The 13911-nt window shown below is 41.7% G+C and overlaps 1 protein-coding gene across 1 annotated transcript in view; it reads left to right on the forward strand.

Moving 5' to 3' along the window:
• Positions 1 to 986: 986 nt before the first annotated feature.
• The window catches only part of ngfr.L (nerve growth factor receptor L homeolog), a 28582-nt gene continuing 15657 nt past the window's right edge, over positions 987 to 13911 (forward strand). The window contains 2 exon segments of the mRNA NM_001088466.1: positions 987 to 1086; positions 12886 to 13027. Coding sequence (NP_001081935.1) covers positions 1051 to 1086; positions 12886 to 13027 — 178 coding nt within the window. The 5' untranslated portion in view covers positions 987 to 1050.

The following is a 13911-nucleotide window of genomic DNA, read 5'->3' on the forward strand; positions in this document are numbered from 1 at the left end:
TTATACCCCCTTCCCCTGAACCTCTTTGCCTTACTATACCCAACACCAACAAGTTACAGACTCTCTCCTGGCACTTATATTCTTTATTATACCCACTACCCTGACACCATCTTGCCTTACTACACCCATTACCCTCCTTTACAGCCCCTTACCTAATCCATCATAACTATTCTCCAGTTATACCCCTGGCTTACTATATACCAAATAGTTACAGATCCTCTCCTGGCACGTAAATGCTTTATTATACCCACTTCCCTGCACTGTCTTGCTGCCTTACAATATACACTGCCCCCCACATCTTGCCTTACTACACCCATAATGGCAGTTACACATTGCACCAAGTTTCTCCCCGTTGGGCTGTTTCTTTGCCATTACAGACAGACAGACAGACAGAAGCAGAGGGCAGAGGTGCAGCTGTAAGTACAGTTCTGCTGTTAGACAGGCACTTTGGAAACCTAAAGGGAAAATAAAACACTTATTTAAAGACAAGAGTGCTCAGTGGTCTCCCCCACCCCTCTTCCATACATGATGCTGTATAATGTCTGCCCTTGAGGATATTTAATGGGACCCCCAGACTAATTCCAAGAATGCCTAATGCCTTCCCCCTGGCACCCTCCCCATTACCTGTGCCCCTGCCTATTGCTTAAAAGCTCTATTATCTTCCTGCCAAACCCCAAGTGTGCACAGTAAGCCCCACTAAGACAATAAAGAGGAGATCAAGAGAATAAAAATGCTGCCTCTCGCTTTCCCTTTTTTTTTTTTTGCTGTCTCCTAATGAGCGTTAAGTGTATGTGGGGCTCCCATCCAAATATCTTTCCCTAAATCCAATCCAAGCCACCACCAGTCTTTGCTTGTTCTTATTGCAGAAGGGGCGGGGCTGTGGGTGACAGTGGGCGGGGCCTGTGGGGAGGAGGACAGCTCGGGGGGGTGGTTTTCATAAGCAGAAGGGGATGGATTCTTAAGGCTTAAGGGGCAGGTGTTGTTGAATCGTACAGAGCTGCATTCTGCATCTGCTTATCTGCCCTCAGCCATCAGCTTTCTAGGATCAGCATGGAAACCCCTCTGTTTATTATCCTGGGCTGCATGGTAAGTTCCTGACATCTGCCGGCTGCCTGTGCATTGGGATTTAACTGGCTCTAGAATAAAGCAATGGTCCAATGGGGTGTGGAGGATGCTCTGAGCATCCCCCTATGTGCAGCTTGGAGGGCTTCATTATCCCTATGGCTAGAGTAGGAGTTCTGCTGCTGGGAAGGGCTGTCTCAGCTTCCAGCTCATAAATGAAGGTTTATTTTTCCTCTTCCCTTTGAAGTCCTGAAATGTTTTCATTTTTGCTTAAGATCTGAGCTCTTGGGTGTCCCAATAACAGGACACTAGCACATCTAAAGTTTTATTGGGGCGTGTGCACCGGTTTACTGGTACTTTGAGTTCAGCACCCGTGCCGTGTTGTATGGGGTGTTTGTGTTTACAGGGCAGGTCTGAGGACTCTGCAGTGCACAACTAATGCAGTGGTGATAATTACCTTCCTATTACTGCGCACACAAAAACCTCTCCATGCTCAGATTTCAGCACAAGCGGCACAATGCCTGCTCTTCAGTCCCAGGCTTCCCCCTCCCTCCCTTCTCTGCAAAAAATCCATTAATGGAAGAGATAAGTTGGGCTGTCAGATGAATGGACTCTGTCGCTGTCCCTTTCCTTGGCAGGGCCCATCGTTGTTGGCTTTGGAAGCCTTTGCCACCCCCTTCTCCTTTAACCTGTCACTCAGGGCTGGAGAGGAGGTGGAGATATTGTTGGGGATCCCCCTATCAGGCGTCATCCATGGAGCCGGTACTAAATGGGACTTTGTTTTTTCTTTGGAATGGGTACAGGAGATCCGTGTGTGTATAGTGTTTAGCCATGGGATAGTGTCCTTATGTGGCACCGTGTAGTAGGTGCAAATAAACACACACAGGCTGCTACTCCTAGAATAGGACATAAAGGTCCAAGCTGCTTGACAATTAAGTGCAATGTTAATGCTGTTGGCAGATGGGTGGCATTTCATATCTATCCAGTGCTGGGTTGCATGTGTGTGACACTTCATATCAATCAGACCCTGGGTGCATGTTTGTGGCACTTACTATCAATCTCATCCCGGGTTCATGTTTGTGGCACTATATATATAAAAGTGACCCTCAAACTAACTGTGATCTGTCCAAAACTTCTTATGAAACTGATTCTGGAGGCACGTGTACCACTCTTAACTCTCAATTTAATTGGCCCTGGGTACATGTGTGTGCCACTTTATATCAGATTAACTTTGGCTGCATCTTGGTGGCATCAGATTGACCCACTTTATTTTCAACTGACCCCAGGTACATGTGTGTGTGTGGCATGTTGTCCAACTGTTTGTATAAATAAGGGCATCTCTTTCATGTTATGCTTTATTTGCTGTTTGGAATTTCATGAACAAGTTGGGAAAGGCTGGGCAGTGTGAGACATGTTTGTTAGAGAAAAACTTGGAAGAGGTTCTTGGATGTTATTGCCACAGACTTGTTCTGGATGGAGACTTGATAAGGGGAACTATAAATGTACTTGTGGCTTGGGATGGGGTGTCTGGATGGTTTGGGAAGTCTTCTTCTAGATGAGGAGCTCTGAAGATGACAAGGTGGTGCATGTTTGGGTTTATGAGGGAGATCACTCTGAAAGCACATGGGTTTGGTCGGTGCGTCCAGATTGGATAACAATAATAGGTTGGGGAAGAAAAGTAGATTTTTGATGGAGCTCTGATTTTAAGTGGGAGGTTTCGCATACTTTTCTAGATAGCCTTGGTAAGTGAGTGGGTGTTCTGGACCATCTGCTAAATGGCTGTTGTGTTTCTAGATAATCATCTGTGATTATTTCTAGTCCCTTGGGCTTCCGTACTTTTCCTTTGCAGTTGGAAGATGTAGTCTCATCCCGGGATAGAGACTGTTAGTGGCTTTGGCCAAATTGCACAAATGGTGGGATTACTGCTCCTCAAAAGACAGCATTAATTAGGAATGTGGGACTTTGTATGGTTTGGCCACAAGCATTCCATATAGATGACATGCGTAATATTTACCCACTTACTGCACCATGGAAAGAATTATTTACATAGTTTGGGCTTAGTGGCTTTAGGTAAGGTTTTGTGTTTTTTTTCCCATTTTTTATTTTTGTGTATATGTTTATATCTATGAAGAGGAAAGATACAGGACTTGTGAGGAGAGAAATCAGTTTATTAAGGAAACTGATACAAGTATGGGATCTGTTATCCAGAAAGCTCTGAATTATGGGAAAACCATCTCCCATTAAGTCAATTTTAATCAAATAATTCCATTTTTTATAATTGATTTCCTTTTTCTCTGTAATAATTAAACAGCACCTTGTACTTAGTCACAACAAAGATATAATTAATCCCTATTGAAGGCAAAACAGTAGACTTGAGGTAATTTCTGAAAGACCCCTTATCCAGAAAACCTAACATTCTGAGCATTCTGGATAACAGGTCCCACATTGATAACATGAAGATACATTTATATCCTGGATTTATCATATTCCACATTGGGTGTTCTCATGAGGGACCCAGATAAAGTTGGGACTCAGATTTGGAACCCAAGTATGCCCTTTATTAAAATTAGTTTTGTCTTTTGAATGGGATATGGTTATATTTAAGGGAATCATGGAGACCCACCCTGAACAACATGTCAAAGCCATTTTTGGGTCCCAATCCATATGTTAAGAATCCCTCTTCTAGAGAAATATAGAGCGATCATGGATAATGTGTGTGTTTATGACAAATACCTGAAAAACCCCAAATCTGTAGATTTTTTGATGATGGAAATTGTTTAGTACAAAGAGATTTGTGATGTTGGTATGAGTAGATATTTGGTTTCTCAAACAATTCCTGAGATGTTAATGTTTAGGAAATAACCTTCAGAAGGTTCATGGTAGTCTGCACCACCCAACACCCAGTTATGGTCTGTTATCCCATAATATGATAATATTCTCACCAAAAATGATGTTGGGGTGGTGATGCCGTGAGTTACATTTTGGTAACGACATTTCTGATTCAAGATGCTTGTGTTTTCCCATTTAAGTTGTACCTTGTTGCAGCAGATCTTTGGCTAGGCTCTGTTGGTTTGAGGGTTGACATAGCTTCTCTTTGAGGGATTCAAGACCTCCATGAGTCTGCTGAAATTAATTTCTGTAGCACTTTAGGTTCTCATGTGAAGCAGTTCCAGATAACATGAAACCACATTCCAAGCTGCTAGTCACTACCACGCCCAGAGTAAAATGCATTTTGAAGTGGCAGGTAGACGTAGTGACAGCTATGGCTGATAGAGGGTGATGATACTCATCGCTCATACGCAGGTTGTGCAGGAATAGGCACGACCAGTAAATGTGCTGACTCATAATACAGACCCAAACCCAACCCACATATAAAACATAGAACTAAAAGCCTTGGTTACATTGGGAGTAAAATACCCATTATATAAAACTTACTTAAAAGCCTACCTGAAAAACATATGTTGGACTTTTACACATTTATTTGTCAACCTGGCCCCCAACCCCCTGGCTCTGAGTCAGCATAATCTTTTTTGTTCTTCTTATCATCCTTAATGTATCTAATGTAAGTATATTGCACAGCTACTAGTCCCAATGGAGCTTGTCATCTCATTTCCCATTCCCTATCCCTAACCACACATTGGTGCAATTTGATCTTAAACCCATTAACATCTTTCAGTGCAGGAAATCACTAGAGAACCGATATAATATATCTATCATATATCTATCCATCTATCTATCTATCTATCATCAATCTATCTATCTATCTATCATCAATCTATCTATCTATCTATCTATCTATCTATCTATCTATCTATCTATCTATTCATCTATCTATCTATCTATCTATCTATCTATCTATCTATCCAGCCATCCATCTATTCAACTGTCCATCCATCTATTATCTATCTATCTATCTATCTATCTATTATCTATCTATCTATCTATCTATCTATCTTTCTATCTATCTATCAATCTATCTATCTATCTATCTATCTATCATCTATCTATCTATCTATCTATTCATCTGTCCATCCATCTATCATATATCTATCATCTATCTATCTATCCATCGATCATGCATCTATCTAAAGCCTGTGTAATACCTTTGTCCACCAGAACCTGCCCATCCCTTCCTAAACCTGGGGACCCCTAAATATGCCTGTTTGTGGCACATTGTTTAAAAAAAAAAAGGGAGTTCTGTCTTGCACCACTTCGGGTCCTCTTTTCTGCAGTCTCCAGACAAGACTATGAGCAGTTAAAGATCCAGACCTGGCTTTATCTGAGCATGCTTGGTGTCTGGGATTTTGAAGGACCTGAATTGGTGAAAGATTGTGCCCAACAACCCAATGGAGCTTACTGCTAGTGCAAAAAACAACAAACAAGGACATTTTTGAAGGACCCCACTGATGCAGTTCCGGAAGTGGGTGTGATAGCTCTGGAGAAGGTTCAAGGCATTAAACAAACTTTAGTTCTCCTTTAGTTCTCCTGTAGTATAAAGATGCATCTAGTAGAAATTCCGCAGTATAGTATTCTGATTATTTTGTGACATTCCATCATTAAATCTACTGTAAGAAAATACACAGGTGTAACAGTTATGTAAAAGTCTTGTTCGTCAGCAGGCTGAACCTCACAGCTGATAGCATTGCCTTCCTTTCCTTTTCCCCCTGAGGGAAGAGGAGGAGGAGTTGGATCTGAGCAGGTTCTGAGCTGAGTCTTATGATTCATACAGTTTGTTTGAAAAGAAGTAAAGAAAGAGAAAAGATTGTGTGTTTGTGGGAACATTCTTTTGTGCCTGCTCAAGCAAGCTGCAGAGCTTGCACTCTAATTTTTGGTGCCCCAAGCATGGGAAGCTTAAGATAGATGACATGGTTTTGTTATGTGTTTCCAACCAGAGTCTATTCTCAGTTCATGGAAGGAAGAGCAGTTCTATATCAGCATTGATGCTGAGAAATGTACTTCTGCAGCAACTGAGGAACCAGAAACATTTACAGTACTTCTATTAGAGCCGACATTAACATGACGTGTTTCAGGAAGAATCTCTATTATCTGCTAATTAGACTCTTCCTTCTCTAAAAGGGGAAAGATCCTCTTTCTTATTAAGGGTTCCACTCTCCTTGGCGATTCTGTCCAATATCCCAACCTTGGTAAATGATTCAACTGACTACTGAACCAAACCCTAATTTAGATTTTTAGAATTGAGCAAAATTACCCCAAAAATAAACAAAGAACCCCTAGAGTCTTAATCGTTGGCAAGGAAGTTTCTTCATTTTTGGATTACAGCTGGCAAGGTCAATATTAGTGTCATGTGACTTATGATAAGGGTTTGGATTTGGCCTGAATAAACTGACTACTGGATTTGGGGGTATCCTTACTTATGAGGATGGTAGGCACCTGCTAGCTCCGCTCCTGTTCTCCAACCAGTAGTATTAGGCATGCCACCCGGGCTGGGATGGAGATGCAGGTGAGGCATGCCACCCCTAGAATCCTGCTACCCTATGCACTTTGACCTTCCTATAAATGGGACCTGGATGACTGACTGTGAGTGGAGTCAGTGTTTATGAGCCAAGGAAACTTAAGTGCTAAGAAATTGCACTGGACAAAGTGAGGATTGGCAGTGGAGACCAGACAAGCATTGCTATCTATCAAGGAAAATTTAAATTCACTATTACTTTGGCAAACACAGAAAATATTCCTTGATTGGCTGAGCTATAATCTTTTAATTTTGGGTGACTCAGCAAGAGGTTTTGCACAAAACAACTATTCTTTTCCAAATCCTATAATTGGCCCTAGTCAGAAAGGGTGGTAACACATATGAGTCTGTGCCAGCGGCTGGCTCAAGTCCTTCATGGGGCAGGGTGCCATTCTACATGCCATTGGCTTTGTCCTGGAACAAGAGCACAGTAAAGTTCTTGAACCCTGGCATTACAGACAGATGGCATATTATACGTATTTGATGACATGTCTGTATGGGCCTTTATAGGAAAATGCTCAGTCAAACTATAGAAAGTCGAGATGAATTAAGAATTTGAATTTTTTTAAGACAGGAGCTACAAACTCACCAAAAAATAACCAGTTTTCCATGTTTTAATGTCACCTTGAGAAGAGGGAACACAGGCAACACATCAGCTATTCAAACCAGTTGTGCCGTGAAATGTAGGTCAAGAACTGGGCCCTGTACCCATAGGAGACACATAGATATGTTTGGTGTATGTGCAGGTCACTAGGAACTGGTGTGTCTGGAGCTTTGCATGACAGGTAATGACGCCCATAATGCTCTAGGGCAGAGTCTTTTCACCTGGGAGACGTGATCTGTGCTCACACAACCTCCAGCTAATGTTGTCCCATAATAACATCACTGAGAGTAAGAGGCAGGTCTTCAAACACAGCAAATACTTGAGATGTTATTAGTTCCATTCCAGGCATTGGCTCCTAAATAATATGATTACAGATATAAGGAAATGCACATATTTAAATTACAAGAAAAAAACCCCCAGAAGTTGGGAAATCATAGTCACCATGGAAACCAAAATATAGCGAAAACACGTCAGAGTGTATCGGAGACAACATAGTCCAGAGCCCAACATCAAATTACATTACGACAAAACAGAACCCTAACCCTGACGTTGTTACACGAATAAGTAGGGATTATGGGCTTTGTTTAAATCTCTCCAAAGTATATAGTTATTTTAGATAGATAGATAGATAGATAGATAGATAGATAGATAGACAGATAGATAGATAGCACAGACAGAAAGGTCTCATAGAGGAAGATATCTCAAACATTAAGGAGGTCCTTTTTAAGGCAGAGCTCTGCCCTGAGATAGCAAGGGCTCCAGACATTTATATATTGCATAGAACTAATCATTGCGAAATTGGCATTCTCCATCAATGTCACCCTTCTTTGCCTTCAGGCTGATCCAACTGCTGCGCCTGGGCCCTTAGGTGGACAGATTGACAGTTTTGGGAACCACTAGTCCAAACTCAAGACCACACACCTTCCTAATGTCAACATACATAAAGCCCAGGGAATTAAGAAGGTGCATATTTTAATTCCGGACCCTTGAGAAAAAGTTGTAATTTGTCCTAAACTTTTAGTATGATGTAGTCTAAGACAATTTGCAACTGGCAGTTCTTGAAGCATTCCACTTTTCCTTGTAACATCATCCAGTTTGTTGTAAATAACAGGTGGTTGCTATGAGGTAATAGACCTTTTATAACATGACCTCCTTTGTAGCCTGCCATATCAAGCCAAAAGCTATTTGCTTCCCGTGGGAGAAATTTGCTATATAAACCTTCACATTATGATTATCATTAATAAGAGAGCAAAGCTCGACGATGATGGGAAGAGGTGCTTTACACAAGTCAGGGCAAGAATCTCAGCTCTGTATGAATGAGTAGAGGAAACACCAGCATTGAAGACCTGAGATTTAGGAACGTGATCAAGAGGTCATAGAGATTAGATGGAATTGTCTGTACTCCATAGGAAAGGAGAACATGCTCAGAAGTATTTAAAATAGTATTGAGGGTTTCCTAAAGAGAATCATATGGCCCACTGGATGTAACAACCTGTGCGTCTCAGGGATCCTCAGGGGAGGCATGTCCTATCTTCTCAGGGAAAGACATGACCTGTTGGTCTCACTGATACTCAAGTGAAGGCACATGGAGGAGACGTGTCTCATGGATACTGAGGTATAGGCATGTCCTGTGTGTCTTGGATACTCAGAGCAAGCCATGTCCTGTGTGTAAGGGATGTGTATCAGGGATACTGAGTAGGAGACATGACCTGTGTGCCTCAGGGATACTGAGGTGAATGAACAGAGAAGACCTGGCAGGTTTGGAAGTCCAAATAATCAAAAATATCCTATAGCTGGCACAATAACCATCATTATCTGGAGCTGAGACTCCTCCGTGCCCTACGCTGAATTTACTACACATTTGACTCTTTTATGGTCATTATAACTCAGATTTATTTCTACTTAAGCTCTTTTCCCGCAACTGTTTCTTCTTTAATAACATTCCTGTATAAATGCTGACATGTCTTTGCTAAAACCCCTTTCTATTAGCGAGCTTTTACTTTTTAATTAGGGTTTGGCTTATGGTACATTTGTTAGAGGGCTGATGAGGTGCAAGAGAAACAAACAGGCTGTTCCTTAAGAATTCTCCCTTGGCTTCGGGCTAAATCTTATCTCTCCAAGATCTACGGAAACCTGCTAATGAAGTTTTGAAGTTTGGACACATACATTCTATCAGGCTCACCCACTTCTCTCCAATTCTTTCTTATCTGTAATCTGGGGGTTCCTCTTACATTTATGTTCAACCCCCCCATCCCCGTGGCTAGAAATTGTCTTTACCGGGGGGTTTGACCTAAACTTTATCTAATAGATTTAGTAAAAGAGGTGCTTTATGGTATGTTGTCCCCGTTGACTTGTGGAGTGCCCCACTGTCACTTCAGCATGCTACACACATGTGAGGCTCTGTATAATATGGGTTCCTTCTGTGGCAGGAATGCAGCGCTCACATCTCCTTAACGTCGATATACATCTTGTTCACGGATTGAGGACCCTGTGATCTTTTGCTATGTATAAACTTTGATGTGGATCATGTCTGCAGGGGAGTTGCAAATACCTGGGGGCACACATATGCTTCATATATAGGGGATTAGTGAGAAGGAGAACCCATGTGTCCTTGCTCAGAATTGGACTTTTATTTTTGGAAACAGATCAGCACTGGCTCTATTTCGTCTTTTCTTTCCTGTTTTCTCTACATCTCTCTTTTCTCACCTTCTCAATTTATTGAATGTCATCTACAGTATCGGTCCTGTATTCCAGCTTTTCTAACGTAGAGTTGTTTTTTGCTGGTTCTGCCGACGTATGTGCCTCACATAGAGCAATGGACAGAAATGTACAGATGTGTTCTGCTTAGTAACAATGGAGCACTGGGCAAAACAGATCATGCAGGACCATTTATTTTTTAATAAAGTAGTGGCCTAGCAGCCTTTGTTGGAATAAAACTCTTAGCATTCCAAATAGTCTTTGGTGGTTGCTACGACTGCAGGTTGAGTTACACTAAGATAATGTGTTAATTGCCAACATCTTGCTCTACTGGCAATTTAGGCTGTGCCTCTTATCCAACCATGGCCATGGTAAGTAAAGCTTCATAACCAGGACAATGCTTGAGGTGGTAGCTTTAGAGGGGCAGCTTTCTGGTGCCTCTCTAGAAGAACAGTGAAGGCCTTCTGATCAAACAGATCACAAGGCAATCCTGGTCATGTGAAGTGAAGCTGAAGCTTCAGAACCAGGCCCAAGGGCCCATGCTTAAGGCAGTAGCTTTAAAGGGACACATGTCTGGTGCCTCTGAAGCAGAATGGTGAAGGCCTTCTGATCTGTCCGATCAAATGATTAAAAAAGAGTAACGTTAATAAGCCAGTCTTATAGTATACTCAGAGACATCAACCTCAAGGAGGTGATTTCTGGGATGTCACTTTGGCCATACCGTTATGCCACTCAAACCACCAGCTTCATCCTATTACAGTGTATAAAGCACTGCGAAAAATGTGGTAGGGCTGACAACTGTCTGTACCAAACAATATCTTCACGTGCACTTTAGTATAAGGAACATCAGAAAAAGATGGTTGTGATGGATTAAAAAGTACTGAGAATGAGGCAATTCCCTGCCAGTGCCACCAAACAGAAGCTATGGAAGACCTCCTACATCATGGAATTGTAACTTTTCAGCCCCAATGTATTATGGGAAGTTTAGTTTTTCAGCCTCTGCCCTGACGATTAAAATAAAAAACACAACCTTGGTGCCCCCATTGGAAGCATTAAGATCTACAGCTGACATTCAGTGCCCAGGAGCTAAGCACTTTGTCTGAAGTGCAATGCCTTTATATGGACAAGGACAGAGCTCTAGTGGAACATTTAATCTCTGTACTAAAATATGTAAAAATACCCATAAATTATAACACTGTGAATTGACTCAGGCTCTAAAAAGTGCCAGTTAAGACATAGAGGCCACTGCCTGAATACTGGATCTAGAGGGATGTATTTTGGGGGGCATCATTATTTGTTTACCAATGAGTAAAGCCGGTTGGATCCCCTTGTAGTAGAACAGCACAGAAACAGGAGGTGTAACAGATGCCAGGTATCCCCATGCGGAATTGTGATGAATCATTATTTTACAATACAAATGCTTCAGATTAATGTTCCTAACAAACCGTGATGACCCAGACGGGCAGCATACGTTTACTGAAACTAGCTATGATAAATGTGCAAACCTTTGCTTACACTGGGGTAGCTGTGATGGTTTGATTTATTAAAATAATGGATTATTATACAAGGCAGGCTTATCATGTGCTTAATTTCATTTTCTTTCTCTGCCATGCTTAGAATTATCTGACACATGGACAAAATATCAAACTAGTTATTGGCTGTCAATATGTCCTCACGGAATTCACGGACCCTCCTCACCGCATTCATTCTAACCTGTCCTATCGAATTCTCACTGACCTTTGATAACAGATTCTTATTGGCCTCTCCTACAAACTTCTCAATGGTTTCCCACGGCAGATGTTCATTCTCTTCTCGTATCAGTTTATTATTCCACTTACCTCACCTACCAGATCCCCACTCACTATCTCTTTCTATAGACTCACTGACCTTTTCTACTATGTTCTTACTGACCTCTCCTACCAGTTTCTCATTGACCTTTCCTACCAGATTCTCACTGACCTTCCCTACCAGATTCTCATTGACCTTTCCTACAAGAGTCTAACTGACCTTTCCTACCAGAATCTCACTGACCTTCCCTACCAGATTCTCATTGACCTTTCCTACAAGAGTCTAATCGACCTTTCCTACCAGAATCTCATTGACCTTTCCTACCAGATTCTCATTGACTTTTCTTACCAGAGTCTTACTGACCTTCCCTACCAGATTCTCACTGCCCTTTCCTACCAGATTCTCACTGACCTTCCCTACCAGATTCTCACTGCCCTTTCCTACCAGATTCTCACTGACCTTCCCTACCAGATTCTCACTGCCCTTTCCTACCAGATTCTTACTGAGCTTTCCTAACAGAATCTCATTGACCTTTCCTACCAGATTCTCATTGACCTTCCCTACCAGATTCTCATTGACCTTTCCTACCAGATTCTCATTGACCTTTCCTACCAGATTCTCATTGACCTTCCCTACCAGATTCTCATTGACCTTTCCTACCAGATTCTCATTGACCTTTCCTACCAGATTCTCACTGACTTTTCCTACCAGATTCTCATTGACCTTCCCTACCAGATTCTCATTGACCTTTCCTACCAGATTCTCATTGACCTTTCCTACTAGATTCTGATTGACCTTCCCTACCAGATTCTCATTGACCTTTTCTACCAGATTCTCATTGACCTTTCCTACTAGATTCTCATTGACCTTCCCTACCAGATTCTTATTGACCTTTTCTACCAGATTCTCATTGACCTTTCCTAAGTGATTCTCATTGACCTTGCCTATCATATTTGGACCGACCTTTCCTACCAGATTCTCACTGACCTCTCCTACAATATTCTCTTTTAGGTGTCCTACATACAGTATAACTGCTGCCATCGTCTGCTGACTATTTCCACTGACTTCTCTTACCAACTTCTTACCTCTCTGACTAGTTTCTCATTCCCGTAGCATATTCTCATTCATCTCTCCTACTAGCTTAAAATGCTTCATGTTCCTATTCCAGTAGGCTCTATGTTTTGTCATTCTTTAGTTTCACTGCACTTTGTCCATGAGTTCTGTATTTTTCCAGAATCTAACCTGGGGTTGTGTTCTCTTGCAGGCAATGCTCAATGCTCAGAAAGAGCCATGTTGGTCAGGGCAATACACCGCAAAAGGGGAGTGCTGCATTTCTTGCCAAGTAGGCGAGGGGGTTATAAAACGCTGCGGAGTAAACCAAACTGTCTGCGAACCATGCCTTGACAGTAAGTACAGTTCTACCACGTTGTATATCTTTGTAACTTATTCTCAATAGTAATCCTCTGAAGTATTGTTACTAAACTGTTACTAATCTGTCATTAGCTGGTCTTTTTCATTACCTTCCATTTTCCATATAACTGCCGCCTGTAATTAATCCTATTAGTTATATTAAATATAATTATTTTAATCATAATTCCAGCTATTATAATGACATTATTATGTAACTTTTGATGTTGATTGCTTTCTATAAGGTGTCAGTTATTTTGTAAAAGGGTTGGGTATGTAGGGGTTAAGCCAGCAGCTGCTGCCCAGACCTGGGTATGATCCTACCCTTCGATGTGGGGGGGGGGGAGGCTGTCTTTATGCCCTTCAATTCAAAATCTGGATTCCATCTGCAATAATGTAAACCTTGTTACTGCAAAATCAATGGTTCACTCCTCTCTTCCTACTATGCCCTTGATGGCGACCTTGAGAGGGAAGCTAATGTTCACTGCTGTAGACTGAAGCAGACATTCATCTCTAATATCAGCACACGCTGAATATGGGAGAGCTTTCTCTCTTAATTCATTCTCCTATAGTGAAGGGCAGCTGAGCTTGTTGGGTGTCACTCTTACAATAAATAGTGTGGTTACTGAATGCCAGACAATTCCACATATACACATCCTTAAGCCTTGTCTGGGGCATCTACAGGGAATTGTTGACCAAAAATTATAACTTTTTTATAGTGCATGGAAAAGCTCAGGCCTGGGCTAGAATTTAAATGCATATATTAATGGTGATGATCAGGTTGTGATTATGGGGAAAGCAATTGCCCTATGCAAATGCACAGGCCACCAGTCTGGTCACACACAAAAGTCTAAGAACCAGACCAAAACATTGACTATGTATG

Source organism: Xenopus laevis, chromosome 9_10L (assembly GCF_017654675.1).
Source record: "Xenopus laevis strain J_2021 chromosome 9_10L, Xenopus_laevis_v10.1, whole genome shotgun sequence".
NCBI lineage: Eukaryota > Metazoa > Chordata > Amphibia > Anura > Pipidae > Xenopus > Xenopus laevis.